The sequence below is a fragment of the Psammomys obesus genome, unplaced genomic scaffold (genome assembly GCF_907164565.1).
Source record: "Psammomys obesus unplaced genomic scaffold, mPsaObe1.curated_primary_1811, whole genome shotgun sequence".
In the NCBI taxonomy this organism is placed as follows: domain Eukaryota; kingdom Metazoa; phylum Chordata; class Mammalia; order Rodentia; family Muridae; genus Psammomys; species Psammomys obesus.
The window spans coordinates 2,671,956-2,698,986 of record NW_026596091.1 but is presented as its reverse complement, the minus strand read 5'-3'; the positions used below and the strand labels follow the sequence as shown (position 1 = coordinate 2,698,986).

Genomic DNA, 27,031 nt, shown 5'->3' with positions numbered 1-27,031 from the left:
ATCATCATTGTTGGATAGTGGCAGAGGAATTTTTTATGCAATATTAAACTGTAGCCTTTTGCAGGGGTGTTCAGGGGCTCATGCTCCTTATGTAAGCTGATGATGACCTTGATCTTCTGACCCCCCTAAGTGCTGAGACTTCAGGTGTGCTCTAGCAGGCTGGTTTTTAGGCTGAAGACTCAACGCAAGCCTTTGTGCGCTCCTTCTGCCCACACTCTCAGCCTGTGGGATATTGTATTTGGGGCTGACTCAGTCCATTTTGTTAAGACAGATAATTTAGATGATAAAGGATTGCATGTCTCAATGAGCAGTTCAATATAGTGGTCACTTGACCATTAAGATTTAGCCAGTTCAGGAGGAACTGGAGCATAAACTGTGGTTTGTTTAATAGATCGTTTTGCTCAAGGAAGCGAGACAAAGCATCCTGAATCCTGGAAGGGTAGCTGGGGGGCATAAATACAGTTTTCTAGCTGGCTCTCCCTGGAAGTGATTCTAGGCATCCTTACTCTCTGGCCCTCTTTTAGCTGCAGTTCCAACGTTCAAGTAGCTGTTTTTGTTTTGTTTTCCCTACCTTCACCATTGCTTTTATCACTTACTGCATAGACAAGGGCTCCCAGCTCCTGGGATTGCTTGAGGTTTGATGGATAATTGGAAGCGCTTGTATCTGGAGGGGAAGCTTAATTCTTTTAACTGAGATATTAAACTAATGGGATTTTATCTCATTTGCCTGCTGCAACAGTCCCTGAGCCCGGGTGATCATCAGAATCCCCTGGGAAAGTTCAGCACTTTTCCACCGTTGAATTAATTTTGGCTGTAAGAGTAGCACATGCTGTTGGGTAAAACATTGCGCAGAAGGCTGAAAAGCAGAGGGCAAAGTCCTCTCTCCCTGCTTCTTGGGGCAACTCCACTATTGACACATTGCGCAGCCTGCCTCCTCAGACCTCGCATATGTGTGCCTCATGGATGTGTCTCTTCTGCTGGTACCCTGCTTGGCCAGGCTACTGTCTGTCGGGCACTGCTAGATGTGGCACACACAGTTCTGCTGCACGACTTCTTAGAGTGGCATGTTCTGCTCCAGGCGTGTTAGCATGCGCCTTTGGCCCAGCACTCAGGAGGCAGAGGCAAATTGATCTCTGTGAGTTTGGGGTCAGCCTGGTCTACATAGTGAGTTCCAGGCCAGCTTGGGCTATGTAGTGAGCCTGTCTCAAAAACAAAAATAAAACAAATAAACAGGCAAAAAAAAAAAAAAGTTCATGTTCCTAATATAAATACATGCAATTTGAGCCCAGGAAGTTTTGTTTATTTGTTTTTGAGACAGGGTTTCTCTATGTCACCTTGGATGTCCTGGACTTGCTTTGTAGACCAGGCTAGCCTGGAACTCAGAGATCCACCTGCCTCTGCCTCTCGAATGCTGGGATTAAAGGTGTATGCCACTGGTTGAGCCCAGGAATTTTTAAAAGACCCCTTTTCTGTCATTACAAGACACCTGCCTTTAGTCAACTTATAGGAGAACAGCTTTGGGGTGGCTCCGAGCTTCATTCAGGGTTTTAAGTCCATGTCCATCAGTCCCCATAGCTTTTGGGTCTGTGGCTAGGCAGTTCACCTGGGCAGAAATGAATGGCAAAGGAAATTGCTCACTGCAAGGTTTTCTGTGTATATGAGACGTGTGCTGTTAGAGCACTTTCTGTGGAAAATAGCAAGCACATAGAGAAACCTGAAAAGCTCAGGTCTAAACATCCTACTCCTGGGGTCAGTGATGCCAGAAGATGCTAAGCAAATACTCATGAGTAGCTGGAACCAGATAATGAAGAAATAGGAAGTGACCCCATAAATTGTCGAATTAAGAAAGGCTAGAGAGAGCAGTATAGACAGGAATCAAGTAGATTTTTTCCCGTAATTAGAATAATAGACACATTTACAAATGTGAATAAAAACTGAGGCTCCTTTTGGGGGAGACATGACTTAAAAGTGAGACATCTTCACCGATAAAATGAAGTGCCTAAGCCAGCGGTTCTCACCCTTCCTGATGCTGCGACTCTCTAACACAGCTCCTCATGTTGCGGTGACTCCAAACATAAAATTATTTTCATTGCTAGTTTATAACTGTAATTTTGCTGCAGTTATGAGCCACCAAAGCCAGTTTGGTTGCTGGGAACCAAACTCAGGACCTCTGGAAGAGCAGACGATGCTCTTAAACAAAGCCATCTCTGCAGCCCTTGCTACAATTATGAATCACAATGTAAATGTCTATGTTTTCTGATGGTCTTAACCCTGTGAAAGGGTCGTTTGACCCCCAAAGGTATTGCAGCTCACAGGTTTAGAACCATTGGCCCAAGGCTAGCAACCTGTAGAAAATTAGACAGGAGCACACCCATGTGGAGCTCTTAGTAGAACTCTCATCTTATTTATTTGTTTATTTATTTATTTATTTTGTAATCACAAACTTGTCTATTTATATTTGTTTTTGTAATGACAGACTTTTTGTGTGTGTTTTTGAGGCAGGGTTTCTCTATGTAGTCTTGGGTGTCCCGAACTTGTAGACCAGGCTGACCTTGAACTCAGAGATCTGCCTGTCTCTGTCTCCCAAGTGCTGGGATTAAAGGCATGCACCACCATGCTCAAGTTTATGGCCATGTTTTAACAGCTCAGTACCCTTGGCAAATGAGAGAGGAAAATTAATTTTGGTAATTTTAAGTGCATATGTGTGTGTGTGTGTGTGTGTGTGTGTGTTTGACACAGGATTTCTCTGTGTTGCTTTGGATGTTCTAGAACGTTGTCTATAGCCCAGGCTGGCCTCCAACTCATAGAGATCCACCTGCCTCTTCCTCCCAAGTTCTGAGAGTAAAGGCGTAAGGCATCACTCCCCAGCTGTGCATAGCCATTTAAAGTTAAACAGGGAAGGCCAGGAGGAGGCCTATGGGATCAGTCATGCCACTGTCATAGCAAGTTACTTGCTGGGGTAATGTTTATCAGTGCAGTGTCCTAAGAAGACCAGTATCCATATCAGCTGGCGAGACAGGTGTGACACAGGCTCACAGGTCAATTTAAGGTGCAGGTTCCCAGGCCCATCAGCATGACTGACTTTGAAATTCTGAACTACCAAATGAGTCCCAGCAGTCCAGTGTTGCTGTATCACACAACTGCAAAGATCACACTCCTCATGGCATGTCACATGTGAGGGGAGTGGCTGAGGCGAAACCTTGACCATGGCAGAGCTAGAACTGACCTTGTATACCTGCCTGGAAAATGCAGGGGATGAAATTTCATCCTGTGCCCATAGGCAGAATTACTTCCAATTAACTGTGGGAAGAAATCTAAGTTCTATCTCTGGCTACTGTAAGATCCGGAGTCTCACTGCTCAGGAGCTCAGGATCGTGCCCTTCCCAGAAACTCCCCCAGACCAAGACTCATTGCAAAAGCAAGAGGTTTATTAACCATTGAGCAATGGGGTCACCCCTGCTGGTCAGCAAAGAGTGGCACCAGGAGACAAAGGCCTTTAGGTTTTTAAAAGAAAAATTGCGGGAGATTTGAAGTTGCAGTCTTGGCAATTTAGGATTGGATGAGGAAGCTATAAAGTAAGATAATTGGTTAATCTTAGGTGCTCAAGCTTGGCCAGTCCTGCCAAGTGTGGATGCAGCTGCAATTGAAGGTGGGGGTGGTTAGCTCATCCTTGAAGATTAGGGGCTACAGACTTCTTCTCAGAAGAAGTCTAGGTTCGTTGCTAAGAAACACTATCTCAAAGAAAAGGGTCTGGTCCTTCTTTTGCTGAGTGAAGGTCATTGCTTGCTTGCCTTTTTTCTATCTGTCCTCACAGATAGGGTCACATTCCTCCATTCTCTGGAAAGGTACTAAGAGGCTTTAGCTTAACCTGGACCTAAAACTCAAAACTATAGGCTTTAGAAGATATATAGGTTACAAAGTTAGCCTAACCCTTTCAATTCCAATCGTGATAGGGTCGCCCCTCCAAAGACAGGAGATGACCCCGAACATGCAAAGCACAGGGTTTTACTTGAAAATCAGATCACTTTTGCTCTATACATTGATTGGTCAGCAAGAAAGGCATGAAAATAGTTTACAGCTGGTTGTAGGTAGTTTACAGCTGGTTGTGTATAGTTTACGGCTGGTTGCAGGTAGTTTACGGCTGGTTGTAGGTAGTTTACAGCTGGTTGTAGGTAGTTTACAGCTGGTTGTGTATAGTTTACGGCTGGTTGCAGGTAGTTTACAGCTGGTTGCAGGTAGTTTACGGCTGGTTGCAGGTAGTTTACAGCTGGTTGCAGGTAGTTTACGGCTGGTTGTAGGTAGTTTACGGCTGGTTATAGGTAGTTTACGGCTGGTTGTGTATAGTTTACAGCTGGTTGCACGTAGTTTACAGCTGGTTGTAGGTAGTTTACGGCTGGTTGCAGGTAGTTTACGGCTGGTTGTGTATAGTTTACAGCTGGTTGCAGGTAGTTTACAGCTGGTTGCAGGTAGTTTACAGCTGGTTGCAGGTAGTTTACAGCTGGTTGCTTATGGTTTTTCTCAGAACAGTTCACCCTGCCTTTCAGGAGCTATCTGCACCTGGCTTCAGTTCACATAATCACAGTTGTTTTTCTCGTTCCCGGGTGGCCCCTCACTACCTGTGAGTGCTTGTTAGATGGCAGGAGCTGCCCTAACGCCGGAATGTGCCTTTGTGTGCGTTTGGCAGGAACTCTGTTCCGATCACTTTTTCTTCTTGGTCTCACCTCTCAAAAAGTAAGTGCTTGAGGCGCTAAGGTGAGAGGCAACCAGAAGCTATTGAACAGAATTACTTTTCCCACCCAAACAAGATTGCTTGAACAATCTTTTATCTCATTTATTGACTCCTTCAAACACATTCTCTCTGGACTGACTCTGGGACTTGGGGAAATTTGTTGACCTGAAAAATAATAGCTCAAGTTGATTGAGACTTCCCTATGTGTCTGGGGTTCTAGGAATGCAAAATCAAATAAAACCTTGACCTTGCAGGATCCATATTTTCATTTGTGGTGGAGACTGAAAGGAAATAAATAAAATGTGGTGCTACAGTGTGTTAAGAAATATGCCCAGATACGGAGGAGGCGACACTCACTCTTCCTGGCCAGACAGACACTTGCCAGAAAGAGGGGACTTGACGAGCTGTGCTCGCTCTTCGCTGCTGGGAAGAAATACCTGACGTAAATAAACGAAAGACAGAAAGATTTTTTTGCCAGCTCACAGTTCAAGGGGCTCAGTCTATGGTCAGTTGGCTCTGGGTCTCTGGAACAGCTGGTGGCAGAACCATGTGAAAGAGCTGTTTCACCTCATTGGGGAGATGACAGGACGGGACAGAGGAGGGAAGGAGAGGAGAGGAGATGAAAAGAGGTGAAGAGGGAGGGGAAGAAGAGGTGGTGGTGGCGCAACTGAAGGGAAAAAAGACAAGACAACCCTGAGCCTCTGATCCAGTGACCTATTTCTTTCCGCTAGGCCTCCACCTCCCAAAGTTTCCATGGCCTCCAAAAAATAGTGCAACCAACTGGAGACTGTATTTTCAAAACATGAGCCCATGGGGGACATTTCATATTCAACTCACCACATGGCGTTTGGTCAAAATATGGTGGTGAAGGTGTCCAGGGGAGGAGGAAGAGCACACCCACAAAGAGCTCCTGTGCTAACCCAAATGCGATCCTGAATGTCTGTTTGAAGAGTTCACTACAGGAACTCATGAAAGGCTGGAGGTCGGACAAAGGGAGGCAGGGTCAGACTATGAAAAGGGTGGAAATTATGCCTGGTGGTGAGCCCTGATCCTGGTAGTGGTGGGAGCAATATCAGGCATTCAGTAGCAAGGTCATATGCATTAAGGCAGAAAGAACACCTGGCATCAGGCTGGGTATGTCTGCTTCCTCTTCAGGGTACCATACCTGTCTCCTCCATCTGGCTAGCATCACTCAGTTGATGTGGCCTCCTGGAGGCTGTCTTGCCTGATTTTCCTCATGGCCTTCTCATCATCCTCTTCTGTGGGTCTCTACCAAGTCCTGGGTGTGTGTATATCAGAGCACACTTCAGCAGCCTGAGAGCTGGCATTTTGAAACGGTCATCACTTAGCATCCTGCATTCTACTATGGCTCAATAATATTTGTTCTCAAATGAATGAGAATAATAATCTTCTCCTTTAAATTTCCTGAAGTCATACATGAATGATAACTCCCAATGATCAAATGTTTATGTACCATTTGTGGGGTGCTTTATGGTCCTGGTTAATCCCCACACAAAATGATTAGCTAGTAACAGCATGGTATTCCTATGATATTTTTATTCTTAAACAAACCCTCATTAATAGTTACCATGTGCTGGGCATGCTAACTCACTTAATTCTCAGAACAACTTGATGCAGGTACTCACTTATTTACCTTTTTGACAAATAGGGAAACTGAGTCACAGAATGACCAAGTAACTTGCTAGTAGATGGTGAGGTCAGAATTTGGACACAGGAGATCTGGCTTTTGAAGCTCTTTGTTGCATCTGTTCTGCCCATGCCGTAAGCAGAAGAGCTTAGCGACTGTGGACCAGCCTGCCATCCGTGGTGGTTGCTGTGTCTCTGGCTCCCAAGCTCTAAGCCTGCAATTTCCTGCCCTGCTCAGTGTAAACATAATGTGAGCGATCACCAGGGTTATTGCTGAGACACTCAGAAAACTGGATTTCAACTAAATAAAGCCCCACAGAGAGAAATCTGACTCAGGGCCGGCAGAGGCACAGCTGGCTCTGACTACTGGTAGCTTAAAAGCTCGAGTGAGAAGAAACGGAAAAAAAAGGAGGGGGGCTGGGAAACTGAGTCTGTAAGGAGTGGGGGAAATGGGGAACTGTGGGGCTGGGGAGGTGCTTCGGCGGGCACAGCTCTTGGTGAATCCATGTGAAAACCAGGCACAGTGCTAGGGCTAGTGGAAACAGGTGGATCTCAGGGTTCAGGTGCTAGGTCATCCAGCTAAAACAGGGCTCTCCAGGTTCACTGAGAGACCCTGTCTCCAAAAATTAGGGGTGAAGCAATAGGTAGACATCTGATGTAAGTGTACCTGTAAGTATACCTGTGTGCCCATGTTTGCATGTACACACACACACACACACACGCGAGGAATGGGACTCTGAAGGAAGCTCTGATCTAGAGGGGTTTGGCTTGGGATGACCCATTTTAAGGTCTTTAAGCTTGGAAGCCCCTCAGCCATTTAATCTTGAGGTCTCCTTATGCTTCCTGACATCTGCTGTAGCATTTCCAATCAGAAAAGGATGTCCTCATTATGTGTCTAGCCCCGCCTCGTCTCCTCTGCTCGCAGGGCTTTGCCTGAATTAGGAAATTGCTTCCTTCGGAAATCCTCTAAGTCCAGGTTCCAGACACAGGATTCCAAATGTCTTCTGCCTTAGCTAATGACTCAGCGGCTGCCTCTCCACCTTTCCTTCCTCTCTTCCAAGCGATTTAATCATAACTGCCCCTGGATGTTGTTTAGTTAGTCATGGCAACAGAGCCATTTCATAGGCCAATTAGCAACACAGACACGATTGACATTCTGGCTGCATGAGTCGCATTTCTGAGATCCTAGTGTAAAGGGCTGACTGATTTTCATGCATCTCCCAAAACGTGGCTGATGAGGGTGTCATGGCTGAGGACCGTCTCGCTCATATGCATGTGAGCACAGTGCATTGACTGTGCTCTCGGACCCGTTTGTCAGGCCATCATGGGAGGTGGGAATATGGCATGTTTGGTCTCATTTAAAGTAGCCTACGAAGTAAGGGTTCAGGCGGAGGGATTCCTTTTCGAGAAGAGGACTATCCAGGAGAGGCGTATGGTCCAGAATTTCAGTATCAAGCTTCTTTTCCCATGTAGAGAGACAAATCTGCAGCTGTTAAAATTTGGTTTTTGAAAATTGAACTTATAAAACGACAAACTACTGTGATGAAAACGTCAATGAACGTGCACTCAAACTGCTGCCCGGGCTTCCCCCAAGACTTCATAGCATTTTGCATTTAAATATGACAAAAAGAAAATAAAATTCAAATTAAAAGGCTATGTTCAGTAAATAGTTGTAGATAGCAAATCAATAAATGGATTTTTACTTTATAGTGTTTTATATGTGTTTTTAGTCATCAAAAATTATACAACCGTATTTCAAATCTTTAACAGTAATATGCCAACATTTATAAATGGAAATTAGAATAAAAGATTTTAGGTGTAGGCCAGGTGTGGTGGTACACACCTGTAATCCTAGCACTTGAGGAGGCAGAGGCAGGAGGAGTTTGAGACCAGCCAGGTCTACATAGTGGATTCAGGACAGCCAAGGCTACACAGAGAAATCCTATCTTAAAAAACCAAGAAAAAAAAAAAGATTTTAAGTGTGTTCCATTCTGTAAGTGAGGAGACCAGTACATCTAACATCACTTAACATTATACGATGCACGCATGCCTTGAAATGTCACAGGGTACCCACAGGCACGAACGATTTCCTTCCTTCCTCCCTCCCTTCCTTCCCTCCTTCCTTCCTCCCTCCCTCCCTTCCTTCTTTCTTTCTTCTTTTTTTTTCAAGCCAGTGTTTCTCTGTGTTGCCCTGGCTATCCTGGAACTTGATTTGTAGACCAGCCTGGCCTTGAACTCAGGAATCTGCCTAGCTGGGATTAAAGGTGTGTACCACTACCACATAACAAAAAGCTAAAATTTAAAAATATAAATTAAAAAAATTCAGAAAAATTAGTTCCTGCCCATGGTTTGAATCATAGTGTAATATTTCTTCAGTTATCAGGTACACTCATCCAGTTCTGTGGGCTAATAGGTGCCTATTATATTGTGAGCACTGATGCAAAAAAAAAAAAAATGCTCTCAATTCCTCAGAAAAGAGTGAAGATGTTTCCTAAGTAATATACTTCCACGAAAAGGACATGCTGCCTGTTTATTTCACAAGTGTGCTAAACCTTCATCATGGTGCTGAGTAGGTGCTAGGCAATGGGTTTGCCTAGAATCCTGCTTCCTAGAAATCATTCCCTCCTTTCTCCTCCCTACCCCCATCTCCTCCCCACACCCCTTAGAGAAACCCAGTGACTCTAAACAAACCTTTTACTTCAGATCTTAGTCTGTCCTGAGAGTCAGTAAGTCCATAGGAGCACAGAACAATATGAAGCTTTCATGGGGTAAAAATTCTACATAATCCACGTGTAAAGTATAACAGTGTTTCTACTTGCATGAGAGGCAAATCTATCCAGACAGAGAGCAGATTATTGGGGGTGGGGTGAAGGGTTGGGGCATGGCTTTGGGTGGGTTCCAGGCTTCCTTTGGGGGGAGGTGGACATGTTCTGGAATTAGACTGTGGCTTTGGTAGCACAACACTAAGGATGTTCTATACACTTCGCATTGGTTAATTCATGCTTTGCGACTTTGTAGGTGCTGGTGAGGTGAGGGAATAGGTGTTTTAAAGGGGATCAGCTGCCTGGTCTGAGCCTTTGCTAACCCTTCCCTTAGTGCAATGGGGAAGCTTTGTGACAAAGTACACAGACATTGTGGGATTGGAATGGAATCCCACCAGGCTCCTCATGTCAGAACTGGATCGCTTTTCAGATCACTTTTCTCCATTCTCAGGGTCTGCCTGTGCTGTGGTTGCCAAGCATTGCACCTGGATTCTTCTGGTGTGTGTGGGGGGAGTTGAGGATGGCTGCATTTGATTAAAACAAAGCCAAGGAGCTTTAAGGCCTGTTGATATAGTTCTTTGAATCGTCAAGTCTCTCCTTAAATGTTCCTGTCACTGTTTGACCTTGTGTTTTCAATCTCAGCCCTTTGTGTGGCCAAAAATACCTCCTATGCATTCATCCCAAAAAATAGTGAAAGGGCTCCCATTTGTATATATATATGTTTTTTTTTTTTTTTTTTTTTTGGTCTGTCTGCTCTAGAATGTGACCTTGGTGGGAGCACAGATAGAGGTTCTTCAATATCAAGCCAGGCCTGATCTCTGCCTTTAATAAACAACTTGTCCAGTGGGAGAGAGTTACATACTAACAAGAAAGTGTGTTACTTTCCGGGTCAAGGCTCTGTCACTAGGAAGGTGAGACAAGGGTTTTCTGAAGAAGTAACTCCGGAGTGAAGCATGAAGGCTGAGCAGAAATTAATTAGGCAAAGAGGAGAGGAGCCGGTATTCCCTGCAGTGGTAGGATGGCATGAAGAGCCTAAGCACCTGACGGATGATGGAAAGAGGATAGAAGGGGAGAGATGGATAAAGGGCCTTACTGCCCAGTCAGACACTTTCATTTTGCTCTTAAGAATGATGGGAAGCTGGGGAAGGTATATGGAGAGCAGGAAGTGGTGATCTACTTGGATTTACATCTGAAGATCCACGCTGCAGTGGTGGAAATGCCAAGGAAAGGACTTCCTGGGGTGGATGTGTGCTGCCACTTGCTTCCCTTCCTCATTCTAAGCAGTTCACGAAGTGGACAAGAGGCAGGAAGCTCTGAGTTCAAGTTCTCGCTCTGAACAAGGAATCAACAGTGAATGAGACTTCCATGGACCTCTGTTTCCTCATACTCAAACGATTACACACCATGGGACAACTGCCTTTCTAACTACCCAGAAAACGAGCATTCTTCTCAGGGTCTGAGGAAAATCTTGTCCTTCTTAAGTCATCACTGGTCCTCCAGCATTTTAATTTAAGGGATGGCAGCTTCTCTTTCTTCCTCATCTCAGAAATCATTTCACCTTGGGCTTTCCCTTTGGGACTTTGAACCTGGAGAAAATGACATGTGGTTAAGAACAGGTGGCACTGGGCTTTTGATGGTGGTAAAAGCTGGGTGTGGTGGAGCAAGCCTATAATCTAAACCCGTGGGAGATCAGAGAGAACACCAGAAGTTCAAGGCTGTCCAGTGAACCTGAGGGTAGTCTGGGTTACAGGAGCCCATGTCTCAAACAACCCTCTCAGTTAACTACAGTAATCCTCCCCTATCTATGTTGATCTTACCAAAGGCACACTTTAGCTGCCTGAAAACACAGCTCTTTTACTTATGTTTTCACACACACACACACACACACACACACACACACACACACACATCACATCTACATGCACTGAGTTTAAAATTAAGCACAGTGAGAACTTAACAATAACTAAGTAATAATAAAATGAGACATTAAAAATTTTAAGGCATTTATTTATTTTTACATGTATGAGTGCCTTGCCTGATGTGTATCTCCTGGAGCTCACAGGAGGACACCATATCCCTAGAACTAGAGTTGGATGGTTGTGAGCCACCATGTGTGTGCTGGGAACTGAATCCTCCCCTGGAACTGGAGTTATGGATGGTTGTAAGCTGCCATATGCATGCTGGGAAGTGAACTGGCTCCTCTGCAAGAACATCAAGTGTTCTTCACTACTGAGCTGTCTCTCCAGGCACAACTCAGGACAGTTTTAATCAGATACTGCCATAAGATGATATGTGTGTGGCATGCCTCAGCGTTCATGCTTTTCCTCGTGAGGTTGTGAGGTGAGCTGATTGGAATGACAGGCACTGCAGCACAGTGTTGAGCTACTGACCTTCTGAAGATCCATTGGAGGAAGGATGGTTCTGGCCCATGAGATGTGAGCAGAGTGCTAGGTGCCTCCTGAAGTTGAAGTAAGCGCAAGGTGGGAATGTGCATTCACAGAGTGTCTTCTATGCAGTGTGCTTAGGGGCCAGGGCAGCTTTCTTGCCAAAGTAGAAAGAAGGAAAAATGTAAACGAAATCCAGGCTGTCCAACATGGCCCCACACGGCGGGGAGACTTCCTCTGCTTCACAGCTTCCTGTCTCCTACAGAGCGGACTCAAACACTTCTCTCTCCTTTCCACAAAGCGGTTGCTGTTCAAAGGCGGAAACAAGGCTGAGTGGTGTGGTTTTCCCACCGCAGAGAGCGAAGCCAACATTGATCAGTAAGAAAATGGGACACGCAGCAATGATTTGCTTTTGACTGTTTAGAAACATCTAAATGTAACAAACCATTGTCTATAAGATAAAATAAAACAAAACAACTCCTAAAAAGGAAAAGAAGGCAGCGTGCTTGCTCTTTGCTCTCTATTTCCATCTGTTAGGAATTTTCATTGCCTCGCAGCTGACCCTGTGTTGCCCTTGGACTAAACTCACCACAGTCCTAGCACCCCCCTCTGCTTCCCAGCCCCCACCTGGCCTTTAGCCTGGTCTCCTGGCCTTTTTTTCATTTCTTTTTTTCTTTTCCTATTGGTGGAGCACACTCAGCACACTCTTGCCTCAGGGCTTTGTCATTCTTTTTGTCTGGAATCTTCTTGGATCTTGGAGTCTCCCCCAGCAGACCGCTCTAAATGCTCATCCCATGTTACCACCTACTTAAAGCACTGCCATTTCTGTCTCCATCCTGAGCCGTTATTCCAGGGACTTGCTTTATTTTGTTTTTTCCATTGGATTTGTGGTGTCTAAAATTGCCTGTTTTGTCTATTCTTCCTAGACTTTTCCTTCATCTTGTTCACGGCCATCTCTCATGCATGTGGAGCGCTGACTGGCCCTGAGGGAGATGCTGAACAGTGATTGTTCAAAGAACGGATACATGCTGTAACAATGTCAGGGGGAGTAGGGTGTTAACAAAGATCAGGGCTCCAGCCAAGGAACACATCTTTGGTTGAGCAGGTTAGGTCTATGACTGTACATTCTCTCTTTCTCTCTCTCTCTCTCTCTTACACACACACTCACAAATAGCTGCATGGAGAGCCATGAGCTATCTACAAGAGGATGTGGGGAGAGAACTTACATGATTTATGTCCCTAGAGGGTTCTTTTGCTGGGAGTTATGAACCGAGATTTCCCCCTGGGTTAGATATCACCAGGAAGCAGGGCAGTCCCATGGGTAGGTCAGGAAGACTAGACCTAGACACAAACCATCAGCAGTTGGTAAGGTGGCAGCCGTTGCTCAAATAGCCAGGACAGGGCATGTTCTCTCTTTACTCAGTGACTTATTGGCAGTATTGGACAGGGGTCTTGGTTTGTGTCTCTACTCTCCAGTGAGAGTGGCCTGGGGTGGTGTTCTGTGCCATTATCCTGGGTGGAAACTGCCACAGAGCAGCTGGAGGTGTTGAAACAGCGTCTGGATCTCGTGGTATGCTTTCCCTGCTCTTTTAGGAATCTCAGGAGAGGAGCTCGGTGTCAGACCCACAGACCTAAAGAGCAGTAATTCTGCCTATCTGGTAGTGGCACCACCCCTTAGGGGTGGCCCCTGAAACAAGACAGCAGAGACCAAGGTGGAAACTAGCATACCGTGGCTTAGTCTCCAGGGGGGCATTCAGCTGGAAGGCTGTGGAGCATCGAAGAGGTGGAGACTGCTGGAGGAAGCAGATCCGTGGGTGTGGGCCCTGGGGCTCTCCATACAGCTTCCTTTCCTGTCTGCTCTTTGCTGACCTAGTGAGACCAGCCACCTGAAGCAGCAGTTAGTTCATAATGGACCAAAGAGAAAAGGGCTCATGATGCAAACTCCAAGTTACTCACAGATACTGCAATGGAATGGAAGTTGGAGTTCAAAGAGAATGCACAGCTTAAAACAGTGAAGCCAGGAGCACGGAGGGCGAGAAAAGAGACACCTGCAGCTGGGTACAGGACAGTCAGGAGGACACGATAAGACTCAGACAGACAAGCCTTGAGAGAAAGCAAGGAAATAAAGCTCCGATTTAAACTCGCTTGGAATTTATAGAGAAGCCCAGGTGGTGCCAAGATCTTTGTGAAGTTCTGGTTACAAAGATGAGGGAGACAGTCTCCGCAGACAGACAGATTATAAACAGGTTAGCTACATTGCCACAGAGGACACCAACAGAGTGACACAGGGAGGAAAGGCTTTCAGCAACCACAGCATTGCTGAGTTTGCTGGATGGCCTCCAAGAGACCCCAGGCCATTAGGTAGAGGAGCCAGGCAAGAGAGAGTCAGGATAACACAGCATTTAGGGCATGCACAGGGCTAGAAGTGATGCTGAGTGCTTAACTCTCTTTCACCAAATCTTTATATCTTAGCAACCTGCCTCATTTTCTCTTAATTTCTTACTATTCTGCAACTTTAGTTTTTATTGGCATAGGACAATGAGCTTGGAGTCACTGCCTCGGGCCACTCTTTGGTGATAGTTAAAGTCCAGGACTTTAGGACTAGGGGTGCACCCCCTGGCGAAGAGAGGCTGTTGCTCTTCAGCCTGTAACAGCTTCCGGTCCCCCCCTTCTCCACCGTAGAGGACTGTACTCCCCTCTAACCAGCAGCCAGAGCAAAACCTTCCTTTCTCCAGCTGCTTCTTGTCAAGCATTTGGTCACAAGTGGAAAAAGAAACCCACAACACTTGAAGAGCGCCTTATTTTGTCCAAGAATAACAGGGTCACGGGCACCTACGCTTCCACGGAGGACGCCGTATCAGCATTGCTTGTTTCCCGACTAACAGGGTTCCCAAGTCCTGTGATCTCAGAGGTCACAATCAGGCATCTGCCTGAGCCTTGATCCTATATGCTTTTCCCAACACACCTACAGAGTTAAGCCCGTCTTTTAAGCCCTTCCTCCCTGTGTCACTCCGTTGGTGTCCCTGTGACAGCATAGCTAATCTGTGTATAAGCTGTCTGTCTGAGGAGGCTGTCTCTCTCATGTTTGTAACCCAGAATTCAGCAAAGGACTTGGCACAGCTCGAGCTTCTCTATAAATACCAAGCGAGTTTAAACGAAGCAGTGTTTCCGGGCTTGAGTTCCCCTCCCAGTGAGTTTTATTGATTCTGCATCGTGAGCCAGTGGGACAGTAAGAAACAGAGGATCCTCCTCTTCAAGGAACTTGTATTCCTACTCAGAAGTCCAAGATGTGTGATAGCAGCCGTGACTGAGGCACAGACGCCGAGCGGGTACTTAAGTCCGTTATCCACATCTCTGTATCCCTTCTGATGTCACACAGCTGTCAGGGGGCAGAACAGGGGTTGTGACCCCAGTTATGCGTGTCCACAGGCGTTCACAGACCTGCCTGAAATCGGAAAGCGGGGAGAGACTCTCGTTACAGTCTGGGAGACACTGATTTTGAGGAGCAGCACTAGGTCTGACCAACCTGGGCGAGTTTTCTTGGTGAGGAGGTTGTGGGGAACGAAACTGTCACCTCTTTCTTCGAAAGCAGGAGAGGTTTTGGCTTCGTCTTCAGACCTGAACATCATTGACTCTGTCAACCTTAGCCATACCAGACAGACGCCCATGTGCGCAAGGCAGGTGTTGTCATCTCTCTCCTCTAGACATCCCGGGGACAAGGAGAGGACTTGTAAAGGAAGGTAAGGGGAATAGGTAGGAGGGAGGGCTGGGGACCCTTCCGTACTCCTCGGCCCAGGTGCGGACTACGCCTCCGGCTTTGGCCTGGTCCCCTCCCCAGCCCCCACCCCACTTCAAACTCCCGCCCCTTCTGAACCCTCACCAATGCCCGGCTGAGGAGCGCGCAGGGAGCTGCGGATTGGCCGGCGCCTCGGTTGCCGCGGTGACGGGTGGGTCCATGGGGGGTCCCCGCGCGGGGCGGGGCTAGGGCTGTCCCTGGTTCCCGGTGCCGCCTCCATCTGGGTCTCCGCCTCCAGGACCTGCGGTCGCGGAGAGGTCCAGAGCGCGGCTTCCCCGCAGGCAGCGTGATGGGTTGCGGGAACTCCACTGCCACCAGCGCGGGCACGGGCCGAGGTAAGCGGGGCTGCGGGGCGTGGGAGAGGAGGCGACAGCAGCGGGGGTCGCGCAGGTCCCTGGCCCCATCCTCATTCTCAAGACTGGAGCTTTTCGGCTGCATCTGGAAAGACCGAGAGGGAGCCGGTGCCCCGTGCGGGGGCGGTCGCGCCCGGATTCTGCGGGTAGGACTGTCGCCTGGGTCCTGCGACCGGGCTCTGCACCCTTCTGGGGGCCAGAATTTCCGGGACGTGTCTCTGGTCCTTCACATCTCCTTCCACTTGCGCGTCCTCGACCCCTTGGCTCCCAGACCCTGTTCCTGGAAAAGTGCAGCTGAGCAAGTCAGGACTTTTCTAAGCATGGGGGTGGGGCCGAGTGCCAGTGGGTTGGAACAGGAGCCTGCAGGGCTCCAGAAACTCCTCTGTGTGGCTCTGCTTGCTTAGGAGACCCACCCGGCTGGCTGCCCGTTTAGGTTCTCACTGAGAAGCTGCGGCAGCTAGATGCTCAGGTTCGCGTGATAAAGCATTGATATTGGCCTCTATTGATATATTTTCACTTAAATATATAGCCGAACGTGTCTGTGCACGACTTCATTTCGTTGATTGGCAGGGTAGGGCTTCTAGATTCCCCTGGCTAAGCCAGGCTTTGTATCAAGTAACTTACTGGAAGATTCAGCCCTGATTAAACTAGCTTCTCTTGGATTTGCTTGGGGTATTCCCTGCTGACGCGTTTTAGAGTCTTTTGGACAGGGTCCCTAGCTTCTCTAGCTGACTTTAGTCAGATGTCACAGTCCACCCTAAGCAGTGAGGGAAGCAGTAGTCAGACCCTGCAGTGTTTACCAGGCTCATGTGGGTGCTCTGCTAATCTCTTTGCCACTTCCCTTAGCCAAGACCGTAAGGCTTGGCAGTTATTTTTTGATTGATTGAAGTGGTTAGGTCTGCAATGGTACATGCTGGCCAGGACTTCCACCATTGGGCTGTGTTTCCTGGCTTGCTTCTTATTTTGAGATAGGTTCTCACTGAGTTGTTCAGGCTTGCCCTGAATTCACTCCGTTGGCCTTCAGCTTGCAGTGTTCCTGGATCAGCTTCTCTGTGTGAGCTGGGATGAACCGTCTGTGGTGCTAGGCCTGGCTAAACTTTTAACATTTGCACGATGGGAGCCATCCTGGAAATCTGCCCAGGTCACTGGCCAAATTTCGTCTATCTTTTTTAGCAGTCAGTGTCATACTTGTGGAATCAGTCTGTTTCAAGAGACACAAAAGAACACCTGGGAGTCAAGGCCCAGGGAAAGTTTATCCTCAGCAAGTGACCTTCCTGGTCTTGAAATAGGGTCTGCCTTTGGGATATGCAGGCAGCCACTGGGAAGCAGGGCTCCTAGAATCCTATAGCAGTGACTCAGCTTAGTTAGCACCATATGCAAATGAAAGCCAGGGCAGGATTCAAGCTCAGGAGTGGCCATGTTTCATTGAAACATGGAAATGAGGAAAATCTCCAAGCCTCAAGTGTGCAGGCCCCAGATTCTGTGGTACCATATAACCCATTGCATATGTGTTTGGTTAATTTTTTTTTAAAGGCTGAGAATGTTAAAATAAAACAACAAAACAAAAATTGGAAGAAGGATCCATAACAGATTTTCTTAAAAGTGGAGCAAGTTTAGTGCATTTACATTTTTTAAGAATTTATTTTTATTCATGTGTATGTGTGGCTGTCTGTATACACGTAGGTACCCAAGAATACCACAAGAGGGCATCATATCGCGGAATGTTAGTTACAAGCTCCTAACTGCTGAGCTGTTACTTCAGCCCCATGCCTTTACATTTTTATTAACAGCTTACATGTCAAATTTGGAGTTAGAGAGAAGTACCGTTGTTAAGTGAACGGAGCGATGACTAGGTAGTTCTGAATGTTAATGTACACATTACCTTACAGTGTAGCCAAGCAGTCTAGAAATTGTATTTCAGGGCCAGGTAGATAGCTTAGTTGGTTCTATCTCCAACACCAAGCAAACTGGACATGGCGGTGTGGGTCTGTAAGACAGGAGGGTCAGAAGTTCAAGACCATCTTCAGTTGTTTCTTACTTCATAGTGAGCAAAGCTATCTTAAAATCAAACAAACATATAAAACATCCAAACAAAACAAAACAAAACAAAACAAAACAAAACCCATCTCCCACAAACAAACAGAGAGTCATGCTTCTTCTGCCAGTCTTGGTAATCTGTGCCTGTTATCCTACACTCAGGAGACAGGGTCAGGAAGTTCACCACAAGTTCATGGCCATCCTGGTCTATGTGGGGGGTTCCAGGCAAGCTAGAACTGTATCTTAAGAAAAGAAAAGAATCCTATTTCTTGGGGCAAAAATAATTTTCTTTAAAAGTCTTTGATTGACTTTTTTTTTTTTCCAAGAAGATCTCTCATTGGGTAAAGGGAAATATAATCACATTGAGAAAGATCCCTCAAAGTGCGTGTTCTTAACGATTGCTTTTGTTTGTGAAGGCCGAGCATGCACGAGCACGCTGCTCCCTGGCTTGCTCTTTGCTAAAAATTGCTCTATGTTCAGAGAGTAGGGAGTACATCCTGTAAACCAGGAAGGAGAAGGCGCCGTGAGTGGGAGTGTCTGCATCATCTCTAACCAGGCTCTGCCCTGGGCTTTGAGGAGTCGCCCCCAAATATCCCCCAGCCTGCGTGTCCTGCTTTCAGGATTTGGTCATTGTTATTTTCTGTCTGTCAGCTGGTGGTCCGAATTTTAGTTTCTGAAAGGGAAAGCATCAAGATGAGCGCTAGAAGGGCAAGAAAGGAAAGCCCTGATGCAGAGATGAATCTGTTCCAACTGTGAGCTGGGATTTTTGCTATCACTCTAACGACCAGGCTGCAGACCCGTACCAAGCTATGAGATTCCATAAACAGATGATGCCATCCAGACCTTTGGGGATGAACAGACCACAGCATCTAACATGTCCTAGAAACCCTGCTTTCAATATTTCATACTTCTCAGTGGCCGCACTGAAAGAAAACTAAGTAATTAAACAGGCAAAGCGGGTGAAGGAGAGCTGGTGACCTTGCCTGGAAGTGCAGGCTTCCACGCTGCTGTTGGCTGTGTTGCTGTGGGCATTTCGCGTTGTTTTTCTGAGCTCTGGCTCCTTTGTCTATACTGTGGGAGATAATGGGATGTACCCTGGTTCCTAGTCAGGTAATGGAGGGAAACCTATAAAATGAGGCTACCACACTGCAGTAAAAGTTATTAGCACGTTGAAGAGAAGGTGGTTTCCATGAACATTTTTCCTTAAAAAAGACAAATCTACTTTTGTCTCCAGAGGCCTGAAATCACCATTATAAACTCTATTTTAATATATATATATTGACAGTCTCACCATGCATCCCTGGCTGACCTGGAACTTGCTATGTATATTGGGCTAGCCTCGAACAAACCCCATTTTATTCCCTCCATATTCAGGCAAACCCAGATAAGTATTCCTCTCTTCTCTCAGCTATCTAGACACTGCTTTTCCTGGCCATAGCCTAGTGTACTTGGCTGACCTGACAGACTGCCGTGGACTTGAGTACATACTATCTGTATGCCACGTTAGTGGAGAAACTGGAGTAGGACGTCCATGGCCACGAAGGAAGAAACGCATTGCAGCCCCTTCACTGTTCAGGTCCCCTTGTGCCCTTGACTGCAGGTGTACCCATGGGCCACCCCCCTGTGCAGAACACGCTACGTTCTATAGGAACTATAGGACAAGGGTGGGGCTGCCAACAAGAGGTGACTGGAGAAAGGAGTCCGGTTTTCCGGCTTGAGACACTAAATGTAGAGGCTTAGTCTGTGAGAGCAATTGCTGTGCGGTGTATGGTAGAAAACGCCTAGGTGACAGGGCTCATCAGGGAAGGCTTCCTGGAGGAGGAGGAGTTGAGCTGTTGATGCAGATGGCCTTGTGAGACCCATTTGAGGCTGGAAGGGCTCCCCATTTTAAGCGTCCCCCCCTTAGTGCTGGCTCCCCAGCCCTATGTGTTAGACAAGCACTGTACCATGGCACCTGAATTCTCTCCCCCCCGCCCATTTATTTATCTATTTGATTTCGGGAACTGCTGATCCTCTTGCCTTAGTCTCCCACTCGCCGAGTTCCAGAATTTTCCCATCATTCTTGGGAACAGCTCATTCTGAATATTTTGATAGGAGCATTTCCTCCCTGCAGGAATTTGATTTTTCCCAACCTAGAGCCACAGAAGACGGCTGTTTGTGCTTTCTGTTTGTGACTTTAAGCACATTTCTCCAGAGAAACCGCTGTATAAAGCACTCTGGATGTTTATTCCGACACGGGGAGCTGTGGGGTGCCCCTGCGCAGGCATCCAAGAATTTCTGCTGCCATGTTTTTCCTCCAGCTCTTCCCTCAGGATGCAGAGATTGAAGTCCAAGGATGACCTCTGACCTCAGGCACAGGAGGGTGGCCACAGGTCACAGGTATAGGCTGTACATGTAATGCCCACACAGAAGTATAGCCAGACGGAACCCCCTCTTATGTGAGTCAGAAAATAGCAGTCCAGCTTGGGGAGATGGCACGGTGGTTGGAGCCTGGCCGCGTGGGTGTGTGACCTGCAGCCCACGTGCGTGCTGGGCGGGTGTGGCAGCCCCTGGAGCTCCAGTGCTCCCTCCGCTTCTGTCGTGCTCTAGTTTCTCATTAAACAGAAACTCTGGGAGCCTTGTGTCTTTGCATAGAGCCCTGCCCCCACCCCGTGCTGCGGTTATAGCAGGCTGGCTAGCCTCAGTGAATAAGATGGAGAGAGATTAAGGTAGGACTTGATGTCACCCACGGGCATCCACACGTCTGTGGACCGCTAGACATAAGAACATGCAACACGCATGCATGTACACATGCACATGCACACACACACGCCCATGCCCCCCCCACATGCATGTACACACACACACACATGAATGTACACACATGCGCGCACACCCACACACAGGTACACACACACACACACACACACACACACATGCACGCACGGAAGAAAAAAGTCCCAGCATTCCCAGATATCTGCAGTATCCCATTTCATTGCTGACTAATTGTTTACCTACTGGGCAGTCCTTTTAGAAGCCCTAGGCGTGACATTTGAATCAGTTAGTCATAATTTTTACCAGAGATAGATAATGGGCAGCCATCTGGCCTTAATTTTGTGGGCAGTTTATTGTCACAGTGCTTCTGAATTTTATATAACAGTAGTCAGAAGGGGAGGAGCTTAGCAACTGCCTTATTTATCAGTGTACCTGGGGAGTTAGTATAATGCTTTGGGGCCCAGTTATTTAACTTAGCTGCTGCATTGTCCTCAGTTAACTAAGTAATCGTGTTCCCTTTAATGTAACCACAGAGGTCCAGCTTGGATTGGCATCTGTGGATGGTCTGCTAGTGTGAAGCGAGGCTGCCATCCTTAGCGCTAGCCATGCCTGGTGGGAAATGATAGCAGACTGTGATGATGTCGTCAACATGGTCATTTATATCTTACCGTACTCTCCCCTCTTGCCCCAGTGCTAGAAAGGCCATAGCGCCTCCCTTCTTCTCTGTCAGCAGCTGAGCTCTGTTTTCTCTCTCAAATACATTTTGCTGGACAGACAGCTGCTGTTTCATCATTTCCTGTTCCCACCTCCACTGTGGGACATCCTCCTGGAAGCCCCTTACATTTAATTCATAACAGCATCCTTGGCCCTTAGACCAGATTCTAAACTTGATTGTGTGTGTGTGACATGTGCCTGGAGGCCAGAGGAGACCCCAAGTCTCCAGCACCATGTCTTCTCCACCGCATTCCAGTGGGTCTCTCCCTGAATTTAAAGCTTGTCATCTGGGCTAGACTGGCTGTCCAGCAAGCTCCCAGGGTCCGTCTGTGTCCAGTCCCCAGGCTGGGATTGCGGTCATGTGTGTTCATGCCTCGCATTTGTGTTGGGGATTTGAACTCAGATCCACGTGGGTCTGTTTTCGTTTCTTTTTCTTTTCTATTTTACCAATCTAAAGTTAAATCATTTAAAAAGGACAGCGTAGAGCAAAGGAGTTTTTCTGGGAGGAAGCATCTATACTTGTTGACATAATTGTCTATTTCTAGGACACATTGACCTGAAATTGTCACTAGGTTGTTGGAAGAAACTTGGCTTATGGATTGGTTTTGTTTTTTGCTGGCGTATTTAAAAAAAAAAAAAGCCAACTCAAAAATCATTGTTTTGAACCAATGAGCTGTTGTTTTACTTCTGGCCCCACTGAGAACATGACATGGATTTAGTACATTACTGGTCAGAGGAACCAGACTGAAGTGTTAAAAGTGAAAGAGTATGCTTACCCATCTGTAGACGGCTACCCAGCTCGCAGCAGGGGTTTTCTTTTAGACAACAGAGTCGCTCTGTGTGTCCTCATCATTTCCCATAAGTACCAACGGGGTCTGGGTTCCTGATTGCTTCCACTTTAAGAAGAATAGTTTGTGAAGCTGTGCTACATTTTTTCCCATTGTGAAAATGTGTGATTTTCTTTCAGCAGGGAAAAGGGGCTCTGTGGCAGACCTCTTGGGTTGGGCGGGGCTTGGTGGTAATGCTCCTGCCTGGCATTCTTACAGTCTGGCTTTGTGGCCAGCGCTCAGAGTGGGAGGAAAGAAGATATTCTCTTGGCTAGTGTCAGGAACCTCTCATATTAACAAGTGTGCAAATTTTAACAATACCAAGAACATTCTGGGCAGCCTGGCTCATTCTTCTTCACACTCACTCTGCATGGAGGAACATCTGCCTATTTGAACCAAGATGATGATGATGATGATGATGATGATGATGATGATGATGATGATGATAATGATGATGATGATGTGCGCGCGCAGCCATCTACAGGCTAATGTGGAACTGGCATGGTGATTCTCTAGGAATAACATTTTGTCTGTGTTCCTGGAATGTGAGGTGTGTCACAGAGGATATAGTCTTCCCAGATATGAATTTTCCCATGAGCTTCTTTAAGTAATTAATGAACTAACTAATTTACTAGTGCTGGTAATTGAACCAGGCCCTCATGAATGCTAAGTGAGTGATCAGAGTTTAAAAAACATTTAATTACATTTCTCTCTCTGTGTGTGTGTGTGTGTGTGTGTTTGTGTGTGTGCATGCACACACACCATGGCATGGTTGTGGAGGTCAGCGTACAGATTGTTGGATTCAGTTCTGTCCTTCAACTATGTGGGTCCTAGGTATTCAACTCAGGTCATCAGGCTTGGCTACAAACATCTTTACACACTGAGCTATCTTGCTGGCTCAGGAAGTGTTTTGTTGTTGTTTTTTAAAAAGAGGAAGGACAGGAATAAGAGGTCATCATGGATTGGATGGTGTTCCTTAAAAAGCTGTGCCCTGTCCTGACCCTCGGGATGTCTGAATCCTCCCCCTTCTGGATATATAGCTAAGTGAAAGACATTGAGGCAAGTAGATGATACCAGATGGTCTGATTGAACCCTGAATCTAATAAATATACTTGCTGGTTGTGCTTGTGCATACTTGCTGTCCCAGCACTTTGTGGGAGGTGGAGGCAGGAGGATCAGGAGTTCAATGCCAGAGGCTAGAGATCAGGGGTGCAATGCCATCTTTAGCTAAAGAGTAGGAAGCCAGTCTGGGCTACTTGAGACTATGTCAAAAATCAATCTGTATGAGACACTAGAGGAGCTAGGGAACGGGGCAGGGAGAAGGCACAGGTGGTGGGAGGATGGATTTAGAAGGAAGGTTAGTGTGGCCCCTAGCTGAAGGGTGCCTCGGAGTGCCCACGCTCCCCAGGAACTGGGATGGATTCCTGGAGGCTGAGGAGCATACTCCAAAGCCTCAGGCTTCTCACGGTTTGGTCTTTTGGACACCGCCTCCCCATGCTGAAGCTGCTGAAGCTACATCAGGACCTACCCGGACAAGAGTCTCTGCATAAAAAGTCCTAGCATGCTGCCCGCAAGGGAAATTCCAAGGGTTTAAAGAACCAAGGGAAAAGACCAAACAGATCTCTATGGCATCCAAATAGCAGATTAAAAATAAAATACTTGGCGTGATTGAGTTTGCAGTGCATTTTTACATGGCAGCCTTTTGCTTTTAAGAACTCATGGATACAAGAATGAAATTGTTCTGAAGTGTAAAGTGGAAGGTAAAACAATTAAGGTGAACTCATCATGTTTAAGTCTTAAAGAAACAGTTACCTTCAGAAAGAAGTGATCTCTCTTCCATAGTTGAAGCAGTTACAGTTTCCTTTCCATAGAAGACACTGTCACCTGCCCTCCATTGCTTTAAAGAGGAATTTTAAATAGTTTTATTTGATTTGATTTTGTGTCTGAGTGTGCTGCCCGAGTGTGTGTGTTCAGCATGCTTCCCTGGTGCCCTCTAAGGTCGGAAGAAGGTGTGGGATCCCCAGAACTGGAGTTATGGATGTTCGTGAGCCATCGTGTGAATGTAGGTGATGGTGGCTGGTCTCAACCGTTAAACCATCTATCTCCCCAGCCCCTCCCCTCACGTCTTGTTTTTTTCTGAGGCCCGCACAAATGCTATGTTTAAAAGCAAAGAGGCAGTCTGGCAGGAAACAAAGGTTTGTTTTTTTAATTTAATTTAATTTTTAGCAGAGATACATGATGCATTCCTAGCATCCATGGCGAAGTCGGCGCACCACTCTAAACATTTGTTGACTAAATTGTAAATCAAATGACTTGCAAATACAGTTTAAAGCATGTGGGATTTTTTTTCCCCCTGCTATCTGAATAATTCTGGTCAATGCATTTTTGACATAAATTAGATTAGAAATCTTGATCTGTTTATTGTAATAAAGTAAATGTGATTAACATGCCACAGGGAGGACAGACACTTTTTTTTTATTGTTTTATGAGCTGACACTTTTTCAGGATAAAGTGGGTTTAAATTTCACATTTTATGTACCTTTGTACTCTGATAATTTTGCCACAGGTATCCAAACATTACACAATTATCTTCAGAAAAAGCCCTCTGAAATGAAGCTTTCGTGAAGATCCTCACACTCCCTACCCTGGCTGTTAGCTCCCTGTGTCACCTGGTTTCTCAGAAGGGCTATCCCTTCTGCTTCTGAAAATGACGAGTGCTTTCCACTCCCATCTGCTCTTGATGAAGTGTGCCTAGGCCTGCCCCCCCGCCCCACGCCCCACCACAGTTGTTAAGCACACACTGCCTTTCACAGATACCCTGGAGGAGGAAAGCGATGTGGGCTTCTTGGGGAAGGAGACACAGTTTTTTGAGTCCAGCAGGGGAGACTCTAACAGTGTCCAGGGCCTGGCGCAATCAAGGTGAAGAGGATGGAGAGTTCCTGATGGTTGATTGACATGAGGGCTGATTACACAACACGGTTTTAAAAGAACATGGTCCACACAGGTGACTGTGCTTTGCCCTCAGAGCTGCCCTTGTCTGTCAGGCTGTCTCCATTCACTAGACATGGGAGCATAATGTTTAGTGAATGTTACACAAACACTGGAGAGAAGTCTCCCCTTGCGTCAGAATGCTGCCCTCCAGCTCTGGGCCGAGGCTGCGCCATCCCTGAGCTTGCAGGCTTCCTGACTGCCCTAGGTGCTCTGCAGCAGCTGTGGACTCAAACTCTCACGCCTACCACACAAAGGAGCAGGGACCTCTCTTCCCCTCCCATGAATAAAACTAAGAAGGATATTATTTCTTTCTAGTGTTTCTTCTGGATCCTCTGCTTGTTTCAACTCTGAAATTCCTCATTTTTGAGGCATTGGTTGTTTATTACTTATTTATACTATCAAAAATGTCTTGTTGCTGGTTGTTTTGTTTTTTAATTTTAGGATGATGGTTTAAAGGATTTTAAATTCCAAAGTGTCTCTGCCTGCTTGCCTGTTTGTCTGTCTTTCTCTCCCCTCTGTCCTCCGTACCCCTCAACATATGAATGTTCCAACCCATTAAATAAAGGACTTGATTTTTAGAAATACCATCACACTGATACATTTTTTTCTCCTCCCTCCCAGGTCCAACAGGAGCAGTTAAAGATGTGTAAGTACTTGACATTTTGGAGGTTTTTTATAAGCTCTCTCTTCAAGAAAAGCTGTTTCTCATGGTTCTGACCTTTAGGAATCTAGATGTGGCTAAAAAGATATGGGACACATTCTGTGCTGTGCACTTGCAGACTTTTTATTATCGTTTGATTTACGACTAAGTGCTATTTCAAGTATGTTACTCTGTGACTTTTTGTGTTAGTCCTTCAGTTACCCTGGCATGCTAACTTAGAAGAAGTGGCTGTTTGTCCATCCCAACCTGTGCAACACCTCATGACGACAGAGGCCAACATGTAGCTCCTGAGACTCTGCTGTGTCTCAGAGCTGATCAGGAGGAAAAGTGGAGCTGTCCTTTACTCCCGTGAATGCTCAGTCATTTTGGTAGCAATGCCTGGGTATTCCTAGACACTCAGGAGAATTGTGCAACCATTTTCTGCACCTTGACTGTGTCTTTCTGAAGTTCATGTGTTGGGAAGTTGATCCTCAGATCCCACTGTTGACACTTTGAAGCTCTGGGGAGGTAATTGGGGTTCTTGGGGTCATGATGGCGGAGGTCCTGTGACGGGATTAGGGGGTAGCTAAGAAGGGGAAGAGAAACCAACCAAACATGTTTGCTTGTGTCTCCATGCCCTCTGCCGTATTCTGACACGGCCTAAAGGCCCCTAGCAGACGCCAGCTTACAGTTCACTGTGCTCTTGGACTTTGTAGAATCCAGAACCACAACTCAAATATGCTTCTATTATTTGCAGTTTACCCAGCCTCACGCGATTTGTTATCGCCATGGAACCTGGGTCAAGGCATCCTTCCATATAACCCGTGTTGAGCTGAACTGCAGGCTGAGAACTTAATAGTCACACGTCTCTGTGTGAGGTTTCTGATGCTCAGGATGCTGTCGGTGTCTCCGTTCTGCCTAACTGTATCTGTATTCTAGATGTAAGAAGGCGGGTATAAGAGCTCATGGTTTCAGGGGTTTCTGCTCACAGTGCTGTCACAGTTTCATTTCTGTTGCTATGATAACGTAACCTGACAAACAATGTAAGGGAGAGAGGGTTGCTTTCAGACTGTTCCAGACAGTCTGAGCAGGGCAGTCAGGGCAACAGGTGGGAAAGGCGAGCATAGGGACAGGAATCTGACTGTTCACTTTGCCTCAGCATTCAGGAAGCAGAGAGAGTAGGAAGCGGGCCCACCCCAGGATGGTGCTCCCTCCAGCCGGCCTACACCCTCTAAGCACCACAACCTTCCCAGACAGCATCATCAGCGGGAGGCCACATGAGCTGACACATGGACTTGTGTGTGTGTGTGGTCACCTCACCTTCAAACCGCAGCCGTGGAGGTTGTAATTAATGTTCTGTCCCCAGTTAGTCACATGATGGAAAAGTTCTTTGCTGA

The 27,031-nt window shown here is 46.6% G+C and overlaps 1 protein-coding gene across 1 annotated transcript in view; it reads left to right on the top strand.

Moving 5' to 3' along the window:
• The first annotated feature begins 15,520 nt into the window (after positions 1 to 15,520).
• Positions 15,521 to 27,031, top strand: part of CUNH12orf75 (chromosome unknown C12orf75 homolog) — a 41,528-nt gene continuing 30,017 nt past the window's right edge. Inside the window, exons 1-2 of the mRNA XM_055627741.1 lie at positions 15,521 to 15,653; positions 25,616 to 25,640. Of these exons, the coding sequence (XP_055483716.1) occupies positions 15,608 to 15,653; positions 25,616 to 25,640 (71 nt within the window). The 5' untranslated portion in view covers positions 15,521 to 15,607. The remainder of the gene's footprint in view (positions 15,654 to 25,615; positions 25,641 to 27,031) is intronic.